The sequence below is a fragment of the Sinocyclocheilus rhinocerous genome, unplaced genomic scaffold (assembly GCF_001515625.1).
Source record: "Sinocyclocheilus rhinocerous isolate Xijiao unplaced genomic scaffold, SAMN03320098_v1.1 scaffold30, whole genome shotgun sequence".
In the NCBI taxonomy this organism is placed as follows: domain Eukaryota; kingdom Metazoa; phylum Chordata; class Actinopteri; order Cypriniformes; family Cyprinidae; genus Sinocyclocheilus; species Sinocyclocheilus rhinocerous.
The window spans coordinates 2,758,532-2,778,016 of NW_015657838.1; the positions used below are offsets into that span (position 1 = coordinate 2,758,532).

Genomic DNA, 19,485 nt, shown 5'->3' on the forward strand with positions numbered 1-19,485 from the left:
GAAGATAAAGATAGATAAGGAAAATATGTGATTACTTTTGATGGATAGTTAACCCACATGACATTTGTAGAGTCATTCACTTTACACGTTCCTTGAAAATGGTATAAAAGTTCATCAAACCCAACAAGAATAAAAACGTGCCTTAAAACTTGCCACATGTGTTTTAAACTTTTCTTTACTGTGTACATTTTTATACGTCATTGAATAAAAATGTCATTGATAAAACAGTCATGGTCTAGCTTTCTGGTTGGTCGCTAACAGCTATGACACCAAACCCCTGTTCACCAGAAATACTAAAACATATGAACACTGTATCAGAGTGAGCTATATCCAGAAGACAAGGGATGTCAGATGAGCACAAAAAGGGTCTAAAGCAAAGACTGACCTGAAGTGGCAGAGGCGTTGGTGGGGGTAGAAGCTCCTGCCTGGTTTCGTGCATGAGCAGGAATTAGGATCGAGGCCAGGGATGGGTTACTGGACAGTTCTGAGTCAAGTCAAACAAAAGACAGACCAACAAGCAACATCAAAAAGCTGATTACCTTGCATCTGACAGCACATTTTCTTCATACAAACAAATGCAAAATAATGCCATACCTTGAGTTGTGAAGTTGAATAAGGATGGTTTCTCACGTCCATTAGGAAGTTTGACATTGGGATCCCGCAGTTCATCAAAGAAGGAGTGAGCGCAGGCCTCTAGCGGGGTCAGTCGAGCAGTCGGCGTGTACTCCAACAGCCGCGAGCACAACGCAATGGCTTCAGGAGGCGTGCGTGGCCGAAACACCTGCGGAGACGTCTCAGAAGTTTAGAAAGAGTATATAAGTAAGTTGTATATTTTCTTAAATAAGTATCAATAAACGGCAACACTTTATTTTAGAGTTTGCTTGTTACATGTATAATAACATAGTAATTACATAATTAAAAAATGTGCATACAAACCTTTTTTGAAGGAATAACCACACATTATGACATTTTCAATTTTGCATATGCTTTCTTCATTCCATCTGAACGATCACTCGCTCACATGAATTGCGATTAAGCCGCGACATGCCTTGAGCTATGGATGTTTTATGAATCATTCATAGGAAACTGAATCATCTATGAATCATTTAGCAAATTATCTCCCGTTCACTCACATTTAGGATGATTATATGCACATCTTTACAAATTAGGCCTCAGGTTGACATTATGGTAGCCTGCCCTGCATAGGGTGACTTCATGCCCCATTATGGGGTGTTAAAGGCACTGTATACTTTTTCTAGGGTAATAAGGATGAAATGTTCATATGCTTTTTGTAGCAAAGTCTTTAAAGTATTTGTCTTCAGTGGAGCAAGAAGTGCAATCATTGAATTAAAACTTGTTTATATCTAACGTATTATTACACTATAAATGAACTGTTTTTGGTAAACTAGTTCTGGATAACTTGAAGCAGAAGAAAATGAAGGCATTTCAGCCTTTCGAGGTGTTTGCGTCACAGGCACTGGGGCATATCCTGTGCAGAAGGTAAGACTGTGTTTGAAGGGAGGGGTCTGATTGGAAGCAGGATAAGACTAAAAACACACCCTGCAGCTCAGTCGTGTACTACATACAATGACCACCAGAGGGCACCTGAGAGATCCTGCTTTTATACTTAATGTGTGGACTACAGTGTTGGGCAAATTTACCTTAGAGTACAAAAATATCAATTTGATATCTGCATCATAATTTTCAATTATGAAATGTTTTTTTTTGTTTTAAGTAATAAATAAAATGAGATTTTGTTTGTGTAAACATCCCTTTCTAATCATACTAAAGAAAAGTACCAAGATTATTACCAGTTATAACACGTCCATCTGGAACAGTTCATCTGTCCTTCAACTGCATTTTCAAATGACAGTTTGATGTACATGACAACAGTTTCAGTTGCAAGGCATAACACACTACTGTTCAAGAATTTGGGGTCAGTCAGATTTTGTAATATTTCTGTAAGAAGTCTCTTATGCTCACCAAGGTGGCATACTGTGAAATATTACAATTCAAAAGAACTGTTTTCTATTTGAATATGTTGTAAAATGTCATTTATTCCTGTGATGCGAAGCTGAATTTTCAGCATCATTACTCCAGTCTTCAGTGTCACATGATGCTTCAGAAATCATTCTAATATGCTGATTTGCTGCTCAAGAAACATTCTTTTCAGTGTTCAATTTTCAGGATTGTTAGGTGAATAGAAAGTTCGAAAGAACAGCATTTCTTTGAAATAGAAATCTTTTGTAATATAAATGCCTATTATAAAAGTCTTCACTGCTACTTTTAATCAATTTAATACAGCCTTGCTGAATAAAAGCATTCGCTGCTTATAAAAATCTTACTGACCCCAAACTTTTGAACAATAGTGCACAGTCTAAAACCTAGACCACAGAGTAAACAGCAATTGTAAAAAGTGTAATGAAGTCAGCAAGCAATGTTGAGAGCATGTCTGGTGACGTCAAATGGACATGAGGATGTGACATCACTGGCCAACATCAGCTCTGTTCCAAAAACTAGTGAACTGCCTTCTTATGCACACAAATACTGAGTAAAAGAGGCCATTTTTAATTAGACTGAACTGTTTTTATTGATTGATTTGATTTAGTATTGAATGAACCATAATAACACTTACAGTACACATATTGTATATTTCCATATTTATAATGCCAGCTTTTTTAAAATCTTGACACAACGCCTTCTCTCTTCTAAATCAAGCTATCTTAGGCGGTAACATAATTATTCCGCCTACCAGGCTTCCTACGTAGGCAGCTCACTAGGATTCGGAATAGACTGTAAGGTCACTTGGCTAGCCATCACAACAGAGCTCAGAAAGAGGACGTCTGCATACAGACACAATCCTGACTGAAATTTTCCTTCTTCTTTCATCAACTACTTGAGAAGCAGTGTGTCTAAGAACAATAATGAAATGCTGTGTGCTGCAGACGGGTGACGTGAATGGAATGGAGTCAGGACAGTGAGAGGAGATGACGGCTGGAGGTGGAGGGCGGCTGTGCTAGAAGTAGTAAAACAGTTGACCTGTACCTGTTTACTCACCTTAGTCCATGGGTGGGCCTTAATCTGCGGGAATTTGAACTCGGTGTAGTTTGGGTTCATTTCTCGAATCTGCTCCCGTGTGGGAGTGCCCAGCACCTGTGACCACAAACACACAGAAACACCCGTTTTTTAATTTTTTTCTGACATGTTGGTTTTATCTTTCACTTGGATGCTATAAGTTGCACTGAGTAAATACAGCTGGATAAAACAAAAACTGTGTCCGTCTTCATTTCAGACTGCAAAACAACAAAATGTGATTATTTTAAAGTGGGTGATTCTTTTCTATACCCACTGTAGCTAAACCTAAGAGTGATTTTTTTTACTTACATCTAGTTTCATATTTAATTGTAGTGTCTTTAAAATATGTTTAAAATTTACTGATGAATATACTGACAAACATTTATGGTAAACTAAAACACACTTTCATGTCATTTCTACTGAAACTTGCATGGAATCTATTTCAATATATTCGTAATTACACGTACACTAGTATGAGTGTGAAAAGTTGTAAGAGAGTTCACCTTACAAAACTGTTACAAAACTGAAGAAACACCCATAAATCATGTTAACAGTCTTGTATAAAACTAACTAAATCAACTGACTGTGGCTCTGCAATTGTTGCTCTTCCTACAAACTCATGTAAACACTGAGATTAAATCTCAGACAGAAGTGGCGGTGTAGCGGCGCCAGTACCTTGATGATTTCCACCAGCTGATCCACTCCGCTGTCGCCGGGGAAAATTGGTTGTCCTAGCAACAGTTCCGCCAACACGCAGCCAGCTGACCACACGTCTGCAATAAAAAATGAAACACCTGTCATCATCTACATCGTTTTCAAGGCATATAACATTCTTCTGTTGTAAAATGAAAAAATAAAACATAATGGTACCATAACGTGGTCATTTTAGCTTTTTTTCTTTTTCATTTTTTGAGTTCTACATTGTTTTTATGACACCTACATTTTTCACTTATATAACTTTCTTTTGTTGAATAAATGAACAAAAAATAGAAGTGCCATAATGTAATCATTTTAGCTTGCTTTTTCTTTCTTTCTTTCTTTATTTGAGTTCAACAGCCTCTATTCTCATTATTACTTCAATCAATGAACTGACTTTAGCTGTAAAATGACTCTGTTATTGTCTTCTTGCATCATTGACAAACTATGTTCCTGTTTGACTCTGTAAAGCTGCTTTGACACAACCAGTATTGTATAAAGCCCGGGGAAAATTGGTTGTCCTAGCAACAGTTCCGCCAACACGCAGCCAGCTGACCACACGTCTGCAGTGAAAGCGGGTCAGAGAGATGCTGAGAGTGAGGGAGGGCTGACGCTCAACAGGCCATTCTTATTAGCCAGAGGTCAAGGACTCGTACACAGACCACATCCTAAACACTATGAGCCTACTGCACTCACTGTACGTCCTTGCAAAATCACCAACGACACGTCAAACAAACAAACAAAAAAAAACACAAAACAATGCTCTACATATGAGTAAAAAAATCCACGAGTTCATGAAAGATCCTTCAGCTTCATAATCTTATTATAGGGCCTATTCTCTGAAAGAATGGTCAAATGATTTGACTTTTCAATAGCTGATACAATATTTAGAGATCAAGGTGGCCACTAAAACCAACGGAATCATAGTAAATAAAAATGTGAAATAAATAAATACAACTAAAATTACATTAACATTAATTGTACATAATATTTACACAAAATCTACTCCAAAATATACAGATAAAAATGCATAAGTGAAATATTAAGGCTGTAGATATGAACAAGCTGTTATGACTATTGATAGTCCCAGAATGGCCAAATATCAGCTTAATATTTGGCCTAGCTGATATATCAGTGTATTCTCTTGTGAAAAAGAAGTGCAAGTAATTGTTCTCAATGTGTACTTCACATCTTTAAAGTATGTTTTAAAAAAAATTGTACTTGCAGATAATATGAATTAATAAATTAAAATTTGGCCAACTTGGTAGCAACACACAACCCTATTTCTTAACACACTTAAGTGCACTTTAAAAATGAAATTAAGTTTTATATTTTAAATCATTATGTTTTAATATTTTGTCGAGCTTTAAAAAAGTACACTTGTTTTGATGTGTTGACTAACATACTAAAGCATATGTAAAACACTATTATAATTGTAGTTTATTAACATCAGTACTTATGAAAATCATTATTTTTATGATAATTCAAAATTTATATAAAGATGTACTTAAGTCCTGATTAAGTGTGCCAAAAAAGTTCTAAATGCATTTAGTATAAATCAAAATGTAATACATTTGTATTTAATTGCAATCAACAAGCAACTAAGGGTCCAGAAACATTATTTTTAATTCACACTTAAGTATATTATTTAAGTACTCTAAAAAAAAATGCTACAGTCTACTTCTTTTTCACAAGGGTCACTTTTGGCATGAATTTGCGTATTTACCATGACAAGAGGTGATAGCAACATAATGGAGGAGTAGTTTATTGAAGCAGAAATGATTTGCATGGTAGTACAATTAAAGCTCATATACCTATGCTGGATGTGTAGTCGGTTGCTCCAAAGATGAGTTCAGGGGCTCTGTAGTACCGTGAGCATATGTAGGAAACATTGGGCTCCCCACGTACTAACTGCTTAGCACTGCGACCAAAAAGACAGATTGTCACAGGTGTTAACTCTCCGAGCAAGAACAATCTCTGATCACACTCATTACCATTTCAGTCAACTACTCTGTCTTTTTGGAGCTTGTTGGCAGCATAAATCCCATGCATGAGGCCGAGTACATTACAAAATGTTCACTTTTGAATAACTTTAACCACTAAAATTGTTCTAACTCAACTCATTTAGAGCTAAAAAAAAATCACCTGAAATCTAAAGAGTTTCTTTTTTTAGCTGGTTGCAAAGTTGCTAACAGCTCAAAAGCATCTTAAGGCTCTATTCAGAGTACATGAAGACTACTGCTAATCGGTCTCCTCATTCAAGGAAAATTTGCATTATTTTTGTCTAAGTCCCCAGTATAAGGTATTCATTAACAAACGGCGGATTCACATGCCCTAGTTTTCAGCCAACAGACGTAAGGCAAGTGAAAAATGGATACCCGACTATCACTTCACCTAAAATTTTTAGCAGAAAAATGTGAAAAGCAGGCTAAATGAGGACGGCTGAAGTCAGCACTGATATCTGCGAGCATAGCGAGACCATCTGGAGGCCTCTGGCGAGGTGTAATATGGGATTATCAGGTTAAACGCAGTAAAGCGCTGCTTTCAGTTCACAGATCCGCTGGGGCCGCAATAGACCATTGAAAGGTTATCAGAAAAGCCATTGTCTCCTATGAACTGGCTATCAAGAGATTGCCAACTGACCTGCCAAAGTCACAGAGTTTGAGCACCGCCGTGTCTGGGTCCAGCAGAAGATTCTGCGGTTTGATGTCCCGATGGCAGATCCCAAAGGAATGGATATAGGCCAGACTCCTGAAGAGCTGGTACATGTACAACTGTAGTGATGAAGAGAAAAGTCATCAGGTCACTAAAGCAGTCATAAAAACAGCTCACAAAAAATGTACCCCAAAAATGCATAATATCATTTTGTTTTTATATCACTTGTAATATCAAATGATTTAATGAAATTCTAATGATAATTCTCCAGATCCACTGGTTTAAATCCAAATGACTTTTTTTTTTCAGAACAGAGAAGGTGAATTTTTGAACAATATAATGGCTGCTGTGTAACATATAATGAAAGTAAATGGGGACTGGTGCTGTCAAGATCTAAAATGACTTTAAAAACACCACAGTACTTTTTAAGGATCATAAAGGTGGTCCATTTGACTATTCTGAAGCAATATGGCAAATAATATAAGGCAAACAAAGCTGCACTGACATCAATGGCATTTTATCGCATTCATTACTCCATTTTTAGAGCTTTGAAAGAGGGGAAGATTATCAGTGAATAATGATTTTTGCTCTGTTCATCACCAAGACTTGGAATATAGTTCCAAGAGTCATATGGAGTACTTTTATGATTCTCTTATGGTGGAAAGAGCCCCAGTCCCCATTCACATTCATTATATGCAAAGAAGTGGCCACAGAATTCTTAAAAAAATACAAATTTTTTTGTTCCACAAATAAAAGAAAGTAAATAGGTAAGGATGTGTAATGGCATTTCCCTTACCATTATGTATTTCTCTACGTAATAGGGAAATAATGACACTTTTTTGAGTAAAATATTCATTTAAAGCATTTAGAGCTTGGAATAACTAGACTATAGTATATTCTTCATAAAAATTACCATGGAGTTATAAAATTCTATTAATTTACATGATTTTTTCAGATTTAGAAATCACTTTTTAAATGTTTGTTTTGTCTTAAATCATTAAGCAAAAACAAAGTAATCCTGTTGTCCTCTTGGAAGTGTGCTGAGGCCCCCTAGTGGGCCCTGACCCCCTGGTCGAGAACCACTAATTAACTTCTAAGTGGAAAGTTTTCCCATATAATTTGATCTGTACACATATTCAAGTATGTGTGTGTGTGTGTGTTTGACTATTTATGTCTCATCTTGCCAATAGCAGGAAGGATATAACTCAGGACGATGTCATCACAGCAGTCAAGACACTGGTGACGCAAAACTGCACGGGAGGAGGGGGAACAAACGCCAACACTCTCGGCTGACCCATATACTCACCAGCGGGAACAAAACACAAGGTTTTCATTCAGGATGCACACATCGCTCACACAAACACACATTAGGAACAATCCGCACCTTTACATAAACCATGGGAAGGGTCTGCTTAGCGCGGCTGTAGTGTCTCGCCACTCTGTAGACGGTCTCAGGGACGTAGTCCAGAACCAGATTCAGATACACCTCATCTTTCTGTGGACAGAAAACAAGAAAGCAAATACTTGAAGTCACAGAGTTAAAAGTGTCAGTCTTTATAGCACATACGTATATAACTTTAGTGAATCTATATATAAAACCAGCTCGGTATGGAAGAGGATAATGACTCTGAGTCAATGTCTATACTAAAAATGTCCCATACGCTGCATCCCTCCATATATCTCAATGACTGCACAACCAGCGTATGAACCGTAAAAACAGCTGCTATGGAAACGACACAAAAACAGCCAATTCTCTAGCATGATGTCATTGTGGACGTTGAATGCCATGCATTGTGTGGAACCGTGCCTAAAAGCGAGCGATGATTGTGCCCACCATCTTTACATAACATACATGCTCAGACACTGAAGTCATATCCTCCTGTAGAACTGAAGAAAAGGAAGAGCTCAATAGGGTGGCCTACAGGGCCACTCTGACCCCTCGTCTGATGTCACATCCTGTCTATTATGCCCTTCTTCCTTCCTCCACAAGTTCAGTTGTGAGAGAGTCTATTTCTGCTGAATCTGACATGCCTGAGCTCATTTACTTTAGGCATGACTCAAAAGGACATGAGTCAAACCGACCTCACATACTCTGCTAAACATGTCAAGATACTTGAATATAAGAATAAGAAGTCCAAATATAAAAGATATAAATATAGATACAAAACATAAAGGGATTATTTTACCCAAAAAATAAAATTCTGTCATCATACATTTTCACATAAATAACTTTCTTTTGTTAAAAATGTTTTGTTTATGTTTTGGTAAACTATTGCTTTATTACTATATGGATCAAATCTGAAAAATAATTACTAATAACAAAATTAAATAAATCTTGAAAATAAATAGAAGTTACTCTGCTAAATGTATGAAGTTAAGATACTTAACTATTAAAAATAGCACTTCAAACATTTTTGCACTGTATCTTGTTTGGTATTTCACAAGAGCAAGAAAAGGTTTGGAGTAGCATGAGGGTGAGTAATTGATGACAAACTTTATGTTTTTGTAAACTATTCCTTTATCAAAATCTGCATTAAATCTGAAAAAATAATTACAAGTAACATAAATAAATAAATCCAAACATATATATATATATATATATATACAAGTTACAAGCAACAAAGTATTTCACCAGGACACAGTGAATGGCTGTTCTTCACAAAGACAAAATATGCAATGAATTTTTCAGTGCCCAAGTCATTTTTCTTTCTCTGCTTTGACTCTGATTTATAAGTAGTCTCTAATAACAGATGTTTGATTTCCTAAAACAATGTGGGAAAATAACCCAAACCACCCGCTGACTGTGCTGTGCAGCTAAAATTAGTCGTAGCGATGACTCACTCTCCACCCTTACTACAGCAACAGCAACACTTCCTCAATTACGGCCAATCGGAGAAGCTCTGAGGCGACTAGCTCCTGAGATGCCCCCATCAGATTACAGGGCCATCTGATTGGCTGCTGCTCTGTGGTCACATGACTTTGTGAGCATGCAATTGGGTGATCTGTGGCTCATGCCTCAGTGAGGGAGCCACAGGTAGAGACTCATCTGTCCCCAGGCCCTGCTATTACCGTTTCTTCCACAAACAGCTCCTGTCAGAGCCAAACCTACAGGGAGGTGAAGCTATATGCGCTAACCAGAGGTTATGAAAAAATCCAATAAAACTACTAAAATTCAAGATAAAGCCTAACTACATACATGTGAAATGTAGAAAAAAGGAAAATTCACAAATAACTTATGGAGATTTTTCCATCTAAAGATTTTTCCTGGACCTACTTTTCTCTGTAAATTAAGGGTGCACTGTATTGCTGAAAAACACAATCCCTACTTAGCAGTCAGATGTCCATATGCACAAAGGCACAGATCCCAAAACAAGGCCATATCTGCAGATGAAACTTTTTTTGTAGAAGCATTTTTAAAATTTAAACTAGCACAGACTACACCACATTATGTACGAGAAGCTGCAAAAGACACAGGCACAAGTGGAATGTGACTCACTCTCCACCCTTACTACAGCAACAGCAACACTTCCTCAATTACGGCCAATCGGAGAAGCTCTGAGGCGACTAGCTCCTGAGATGCCCCCATCAGATTACAGGGCCATCTGATTGGCTGCTGCTCTGTGGTCACATGACTTTGTGAGCATGCAATTGGGTGATCTGTGGCTCATGCCTCAGTGAGGGAGCCACAGGTAGAGACTCATCTGTCCCCAGGCCCTGCTATTACCGTTTCTTCCACAAACAGCTCCTGTCAGAGCCAAACCTACAGGGAGGTGAAGCTATATGCGCTAACCAGAGGTTATGAAAAAATCCAATAAAACTACTAAAATTCAAGATAAAGCCTAACTACATACATGTGAAATGTAGAAAAAAGGAAAATTCACAAATAACTTATGGAGATTTTTCCATCTAAAGATTTTTCCTGGACCTACTTTTCTCTGTAAATTAAGGGTGCACTGTATTGCTGAAAAACACAATCCCTACTTAGCAGTCAGATGTCCATATGCACAAAGGCACAGATCCCAAAACAAGGCCATATCTGCAGATGAAACTTTTTTTGTAGAAGCATTTTTAAAATTTAAACTAGCACAGACTACACCACATTATGTACGAGAAGCTGCAAAAGACACAGGCGCAAGTGGAATGCAAAAAACATGGTGACATAAATTTTTAAGTAAATGGGCAATATATTGCGTCACCAAAAATGATTGAGGTCATGTACATATATTGTGCGATAAATTGATATATTGATTGTTGCGACAGGCCTAACACACACACACACACACACACACACACTTCTGTTGGAAAACCTAGTGACCCATTATGTAGGCAGCATTTTAAAGCATCAAGAGCACTCCAGACATGAAGGCTATTCCAAAAAGCATTCAGCATATTGATGCTGCCTTCTTTTTTCATTCAAAATTATACCCAATACTTTGCATAACGTGAGAGAAAAGTTGATTATAAATATAAATCATTCAAAACTAAAAATTATCAATAAAATAATACAAGAATTAAAAAAAATCTATAAAGATATTGCCAAACGTTTTATGTGCTCTTTTTTTTTTTTTGCTTGTTACAGTATTCCATGAAACTAAAACCAATTGTGAATCAAGTCTCTTGGGCATTTCAAGTGATCATTTGTATGATGCACACAGTTTAAAATCAGTCACTTATTGCATGATGACATTACAACAAAAGTGCCAAAAAGGATAGTTCACCCAAAAATGAAAATTACCCCATGATTTACTCACCCTCAAGCCAGTTTATGATTTTCTTTCAAACGAATACAATTGGAGTTATATTAAAAAAAATGTTGCGTGTTTCTATATCTGAAACTTGGGCTTGGCAGCCACAAACATGCCACTAAAGTAGAGTGCTGAGAAAGAACATCACCCATATTCTTTTTTTTTTCTATTGTGATTTTCACTGTACAACAGAACGCGCGCCAGGAGAGCCAGCTGACAACGTTGATTGTCCTCCATGTGTTTTTCTTCTCCAGTCACGTTTGATCTCATGAGTCTCCGTGAGATCTCGTGTCACTGCGAAATCGTTCCTACAATCAACAAGTGTGTGGTCTCGCGGTCTGGCCGAATCATCTAGTGTGCGCGTTCAGAGGATTATAAGGCTAAAAATCGGTTGAAACTGTCTTCATGTCTGTGGTCTCCCATGGTTTTAAAATCAGTTAAGGTTTAAAAAAACGTCTAGTGTCCCAGGTCTTACATATTTATGTACTTATGCACACTTTTACACACAAGTGCTGATTGTCAACACTAAAATGTATAGAATGAAATGTATATGCACTGTAAAAAAAATAATAATACAAATTAAAATTGTTTCAACTTAAAAAATGAAGTGTCCGTGCTGCCTTAACATTTTAAGTTTAGTCAACTCAAATATCCAAGTTGTCACTTAGTACTTCACATTTCAATTTGACTAAACTTAAAATTTTAGGGCAAACTCTTACTTTTTTAAGTTCTATCATGACAACTCTTGGAAGATTTTAGCATGGTAAAGGATGTGACAATGTTAATGTAGTTGGTTGCTGCTAAATTGCTGCTGTTGTTGGTTATTGCTGATGTTGTAGATTATTGCTGCTGCTGCTGCTGCAAAGCAAGTAGGAACTTGCTACTGCCAATACATATGCCGATACGGTGCTATGAGTATTTAAGACATACTGCTGCTGCACAAGTAGCACATATAATAAACCGTAACAGGTCTATACAGGTGGAGCTGGGGAGGGTGGAGGGTTTCAGAGGAACTCTGAAAGCACGCTGCGAAATGCTCTAGTGAATGCTAACCAGATATTTAAAAGTAAAGCAGTAAACTCATTGGCTGTGTATGCAACATGAACCAATCAGCTTCTGCCAAGTCGTTTAATGCTGTGAATATCATCAGTTTATGTTAACGACCCATCAGCCAGTGCCATCTAGAGTTTAATGACAGAACTTAGCATTTGAAACAATATTTTTTTTACAATGTATATTTAAATAGAATGAAAGATGTGCGCTGTTATGACATCACACGTCATCATTTCTGTGTCATCATTTCTCGATCAGATGCCAAAAGCAATCAAGAAACAGTGCTAATATATGCTCATGGTGTGCTGTAATACTTCTAAAAAATCATGATCCTATCTCCATACCAAAATATCAGATAGCCAGACAATGACTCATCTTTTATATCACGTTAATATTGTATGTACTGAAGCTAAGAGCATGAGCATGAAGTCCAAATGTCATTTTAGTAAGAAACTATGCTTCTAACCACAGGTCAAGAGTTTTGGTTCCAACCATACAACTTTGTGATGTTGTTTGAAAATGTTTGTTGAAACTATGGTTTCGGAAAACATAGCGACCATAGTTGGTTAACGATGCTTTTGATAAAACGCACCAGTTCAGCACAGCTAGTGACACAGAAATCACACTCTTCACCTTTAAGCTCAGAAAAGAGAAAGCACTTTAACATCAAAAAATTACACACTTCACCTCTAACATAAAAGTGATGATGGTCAAATGTCAAGTGTTTGTTCTCAGTGACTGGACTGTTGCCATATCATTAGCGACATGGACACGGCCGTCTGTCTACAGATCTCTCTCTCTTCCCTCCCCTTCAGCCCTTGTTCTAGTTTCTTAGAGATTTTTATTATTTTATAGACCTGTTCTCCATGCACTCCCTGTCAGCCTTTACCCCAGTGCTCTGTGATTACAGAGGAGCCGGGGCGTGCGTGTGGGCGTGTGAGCGGAAACCAGCTACTGACATTTCGAAAGCGTGTTTCTCAGAGAAGAAAAAAAGGGTGGTCAGGCGTTTTTGCAAAGTCATGGGTGTGGGAGAGAGGTCGAGAGGGTCTGTGCGTACGATGTGTGATATAATCGAGACCAAGAAAGACAGAGAGGTAGATGTGTGGTTGGTGGTTAGGCGATGCTGCAGCGTTGACAGTAATTATGTGTGTGTGTCTTAATATCTCAGTCAGAGTGTGTTAGGTCTATATATGCCAAGCAGATAAAGCAGATAATCACATGGGCACAAGTTCTCAGAGTCGATTTCTCACAGGTCAGCATCTGGGCGCCATTAGACTCCATTAGAGATTAACAAACACAGAGAAGCATGACTGATGTAGATGGGCTGGGTGATATAGTCAAAAAAATATTATTATTAGAATATAAAATATATATTATAATATTATTATTACCTATTTGATTATATTAAATACATATACCTTAAAAAGTTTTTTTAAAATAAAATAAATACTTTTATTCAGCAAGGATGCATTAAACTGATCAAAAGACACAGTAAAGACATTTATAATGTAAAAGATTTATATTTCAAATAAATGCTGTTCTTTGAACTTTCTTTTTGAACAAAGCATCCTGAAGAAAAAGGTTTCCTGGAGAAAAAAAAAAGGTTTCCACAAAAAATACTGTCTTCAACATTGATAATAATAAGAAATGTTTGTTGAGCAGCAAATCAGCATATTAGAAAGTTTTATCATGTGACACTGAAAACTGGAGCAATGATGCTGAAAATTCAGCTTTGCATCAATGGTCATGGTGAAACATCCAAACATTTAGTGTCTCTGAAAAGTCCTGAATGTGCTCTGTACAGGACATCCAGACTTGTATAGTCTCAGAGAAATTCACTAAAATATAATGTCCTCATATGAGGATGCAGGGTCTCAGGAGGTTATACTGTTCTTACTGTATTTTTTTTTTTTTTACAAATAAATGTCTTAGTGAGTATAAGAGACTTCTTTCAAAAACATCAAAAAATCTTACTGACCACAAACTTTTGAACCGTAGTGATTATCTTGATATTTATGTATTTTCTCTGAAAGTACTTTGAAAATATCTAATGAAATACTCAAAATATAGCAAAATCTAATTAAAATAGTTTTCTCATTCTTTTACCTTTATATTTTTTATTTGCATTTAGTAATATTGCTATATATACTAATAAACCTACAGATATTTTTACTAAAATATTTTAACATACAGTTTAAACTGATTCACGAAAATGAATAGAACTTACCAACTTTAATAGCATAAAAACACACCGTGATGTAGCGTGAGATAAAACAAAAGATGAAGTGATATAGCAGAGACACTTGCCTTATCTCCACTGGAATAGAAGAAATAACGCAGACGCACAATGTTGCAGTGGTCCAGTTTTCTCATGATCTGAAGCTCACGGTTCTGCAAGAAACACAAACAAGAAAACAATTTAAAGGTGACATATATCATGAAAATCTGACTTTTCCAGGTTTTAAGTTCTATAATCAGGTCCCCGGTGCATCTACCAACCAAGGAAACGTGAAAAAGATTAACCCAGTAACTTTGTTTTGGTGAGCCTTTTTCTGCAAGTGTCTGAAAAAACAAGCGCGTCCGATTTCACTCCCCTAGAACTTAGTTTAGTAGGCTACTCACATGCTGTGACAGCCGCTTTCTGAACGTGTGCACTCAGAAAACCATGTATCAGAAGTTTAAACTAATATGATTAAAAACGCATGATTTCAGCGTGATAAACATGATAATCAGAACCAAAACAGATGTTTTTAGCAGGTCCGAGCTGTAATGGCGCAGCTCTATTCTGGAAAAGGGGGCGGGGAGCAGCAGCTCATTTGCATTTAAAAAGACAGGCACGAAAAACAGCGTGTTTCTGCTTCCACTCAAAATAGGCATTTTCAAAATGATATAATAAATGATCTGTGGGGTATTTTGAGCTGAAACTTCACAGACACATTCTGGGGACACCAGAGACTTATATTACATATTGTAAAAAGGGGCATAATATGTCGCCTTTAAGTTAAAAAATATATTCAGCTGCTAATAGAGTGTAGTACTCAGCAACAGCAGTACTCTGAGCTCAGTTTACCACCTTTTAACATTTCAAAGTGTAAAAACTGCAAAGATGCCATATGTGGCCCTGGACCACAAAACCAGTCAGAAGTCGCACGGGTATATTTGTAGCAATAGCCAACAAAACTTTGTATGGGTCAAAATTATCGATTTTTCTTTTATGCCAAAAATCATTAGGATATTAAGTAAAGATCATGTTCCATGAAGATATTTTGTAAATGTCTTACTTTCCTACTTTACTTTTCATAAATATATCAAAGATATATTATTTGTAGAAATATGCGTTGCTATAGACTTCATCTGGACAACTTTAAAGGCGATTTTCTCAATATTTCGATTATTTTTGCACCCTCAGATTCCAGATTTTCAAATAGTTCGGCCAAATATTGTCCTAACAAACCATACATCAAGGGAAATCTTATTTATTCAGCTTTCAGATGATGTATAAATCTCAATTTCAAAAAATTGACCCTTATGACTGGTTTTGTGGTCCAGGGTCACATATGGGATCACTGACGTCCCTTTGAAGCCTTGTGATCCAGCAAAAAAAAAATTCTCCAATTGGTCATGAACTGATTGATTTATTCATTAATTTATTCCAACAATAAACTGCTGAAATAGAACTGTAAGAATGACTGATATATGTGAAGTGCAATTCAAATAAAACACATACACAGCAACAAATAAAGTTCTCGAGAGTTCTCGCTTAGAGGACTTGGGTCAGTTTCCGACCCACATCTGACCAGAATAATAGACCAAAATAGAGCTACTGAAATGGCCCGTAACCATGACAACCAGTGTCATCTGGCGGCTTCCATGAGAGAAACTGGCTAATCAACAATTTTATTTAAAGCACCACCCACATTGTACGTGCATCTGAGAGAGATGCTTCCTCTATTTACAATGAGAGCAGCAGAAGATGACGGCAGGGCATTAAATACAGGAAGACTTCATATCTGATACAACTTTAAGGCTTTTGAGGATTTGTTTAGTCAAGGCCACAGTCACTTTGGAAAATAGCAGGGCATATACATTCAGTGTCTGTTTGACATTAAAGTTTGGTTTGTTTGGTTGGTGTGAAGCGGTCTGACAAAATGAAGTCCACTTGAAAAGGTGGTTTGAGTTAAAGTCACTTTGGTATGGTTTGCAATTAGTATGAATGGAATCTGTATAAACTGCTATAGATGACATAATTTAAATCAATGCATTGTCACAGTAATTATAATATAATGCATTTTTCGTTTCTCTCTGGATACATTGCCTTTGGACAGCAGCCTGTATTCTTCACATCTCTTGCAATGCATCTTGCAGACAAATTCACACACATTTTAAGAACATATGTGTAAAAAATAAATAAATTAATTTAAAAAAAAATAGTATCATCACTTGTAGTCATACAGTATACAGCAAATGCAGCCTCATAGATTTGCTGCTGTATATTATTGACAAGAAAAAGTGCTCTTAATTTAATTCTTTCATTTATTTTAGTTATCAGTTACTTTCTGCTTACTTGAATAATCACTTCAAAAAACTTGAGCAATGTGTACATAATTAGTAAATATGTGAAAACATGTTCTAATTTGATAGTAAACTTTATATTATTATAATATTTTAAGTTATAAAATTTAAAGTTGTGAGTTTAATATTCGTTTTTGCTGTAGTATAAATAATTGTGAAATTATTGGTAGTTATCGGGTACTGAATTTTGGTATTCTGACAATGAAGTTGTAAAAAGTAACCTGCGGAGACAGAGGGAGGGGTGCGGAATCAAACTTGAGATTGTGTGTGTGTGTGTGTGTGTGTGACTCTATTAGCCTGTAACTCCATCACAATCACACGGTCAGTGGTAATTTGTGAACACACTAGTCACTGCCAACTCTGCATACAGTCACTCTCATCAGGCCACTCCATTTACACACACAACTACATCCACTTCAGCCAAATCAGTTGACAGTTGAAATCATTGAAATCAACATTACAAATTTTGAATCTACTTGTATACAATGGCTGTTCGGCTAAAATTATGGTTTCTCTGATTTAAATGAAACCATTTAAAGTTATTTTAGAGAAAACATAAATATTGAGAACGAATAATATCACGCTTAGAATAAGCAAAGATAGAATATCTTAGCTACTGTTTATTGCACAGCCTTCTAATACAGTTATATACTTGGTTAAGGATAAAGCAAACAGTACCTTTGCTTCATGCACACGGCCAAGTACACAATCGCTTCATGGAAAATGATTGATTCCTCTGAAAAGCCCCAATTACATCACTTCAGCTGCACTATTACATCACACAAGCATCTGAGTAACCTAAAAACAGCAGTGCTGGATTACTGGCTTCTGCTGACAAAATCAGCATATGGATGTATCATGTATGTATGTATATATATATATATATATATACATACATATCTAGGTTTTTCTTTATTTTTTTTATACATACTAACTAATAATACAAATATCCACTAATGTCAAAGTAAGAAGCTTGTGCTTGTGAGATATGAATAGTAGGACTGTTCTCACATGCTATTATCATGTATGTGTGTGTGTTTGTTGCAGGGTAAAGGTCACACAGATAAACACCCCTACAGATGCTGACACACTTCACACATACAGATCCTCGCTAGGAAAAGCTTTGAGCAAGAGAGGGAGCAAACTCCATTGAAAGGAAGGTGGAAAGAAATGACAGAAATAACAGTATCACGTGAAGCTTCATAGATGATGCACACTCCTCACAGCGTTTGACAGGTGTTTATACTTAACGGGTTTTGCACTATTTTCCGAAAACAACAGGTGGCAGCTTAGAGAAAAAAAAACTATCTCTAACCAGCAAAAGACAAATAGTTTACCAAACTTTACTTGGTAAATATTAGTGAGGATGACATATTGTTTTTTGAATAGTGATTGATTTCAACAGAGGTTGGTGTTAGCATGTTGCTAAGATAACAGCTGAGTACTTTAAAGTTTGTATGAACTGGACGTTACAACCAAATTTACTTCAGTATTGTGACGTATTTCTGAGTAAAACGGATTATTGAATGAGGAAAAAACAGAGGCAGATGTGTTTTAGTGCACATCCTTGTAAAGACTACGATGAAAAACGAATGTTTTAATGTGCTCTAACAAAGTAGGGTCAATTTTGACTTGATGCAGACTTAATAAAAATATATAATAAAATATATTTTAAAAAATATATATATAATACACAAATATTGGGTACAATAGTCTATTAGTAATTAGAGGGACATTTATAATGTAAAAAACCCCACTATTTCAATGAAAAATTCACTTTTCTCAGGTGAACGCAAAACGTTTGCGAGAAAAAGCAAATGTTTTTTTTCAGGGGAGCATTGGGGAGCATTCCATTGATTTAACATTTCTATGAATATTTCTTGTTATTGAATGAATTATATATTTAGAACTGACATTGCACTAGGTTCATCTGCTGTGTTTGATGGATTTTTTCACTGGACTTCTACTTCAAAATACATAGAATTTGCCCAGAAGCCATTACAGAAGGAAGTATAATTATGCCTGTACATTCTGGAAGAACCTTCCTGTTGGAAATGTGCCAATGATGACTTAAAATGCTTAAAATGTTGCCAATACAGGCAGCACTATCACCCTAGAACAGTGATTCTCAAACTGGGGTACGTGAGATGATGGTGGGGGGTACGCGAACAAAATTCTGAGTTTTGGCATTCATTTAATACCCCAACTTAAAGCAACATTAAAACCGAACGTATTTCTGACAAGCAAAATGCCGCTTCTAATGTAAAAACAGGAAAATGGGGGTGCCGTAAACGGTCAAATATATGATATCCAATCAGCTTACCTCATTTTTTGCGGTCAAAACTGACTGCATCCACACAAGCAGCGTGCATGTGATAGGATGGCCACTGAATATGCTGCTTTAGCAAATCGCACTGCTGTTCAATGTATCTTTAAAGTAGATCTTCACTTAATAGCGTGAAGAGCAAATATTGACACGCACTGTACATTGAGATTGATTTAAACTCTCTTCGATACAGACACACTCTGTGCGTGTTATTGTTTTCATGTTTAAGATACGAGCAAGAATGCAAATTTCCCTGAATATCCAAACGATGGCAAATGTGCCATTAATTTTTACAACAGTTCAACAAAAAAGGTAATATTAAGTGAACATTTTACATTTTAAATGTAGCCTACATTTTAAACA

The 19,485-nt window shown here is 36.4% G+C and overlaps 1 protein-coding gene across 1 annotated transcript in view; it reads right to left on the minus strand.

Annotated features, from left to right (window-relative positions):
- gsk3ba (glycogen synthase kinase 3 beta, genome duplicate a) overlaps window positions 1-19,485 on the minus strand; it is a gene marked incomplete at its 5' end in the record, with an annotated part of 28,028 nt that overhangs the window by 4,843 nt on the left and 3,700 nt on the right. Inside the window, 8 exons of the mRNA XM_016529659.1 lie at window positions 386-484; window positions 595-781; window positions 3,058-3,153; window positions 3,751-3,848; window positions 5,586-5,692; window positions 6,415-6,545; window positions 7,811-7,921; window positions 14,532-14,615. Coding sequence (XP_016385145.1) covers window positions 386-484; window positions 595-781; window positions 3,058-3,153; window positions 3,751-3,848; window positions 5,586-5,692; window positions 6,415-6,545; window positions 7,811-7,921; window positions 14,532-14,615 — 913 coding nt within the window. The remainder of the gene's footprint in view (window positions 1-385; window positions 485-594; window positions 782-3,057; window positions 3,154-3,750; window positions 3,849-5,585; window positions 5,693-6,414; window positions 6,546-7,810; window positions 7,922-14,531; window positions 14,616-19,485) is intronic.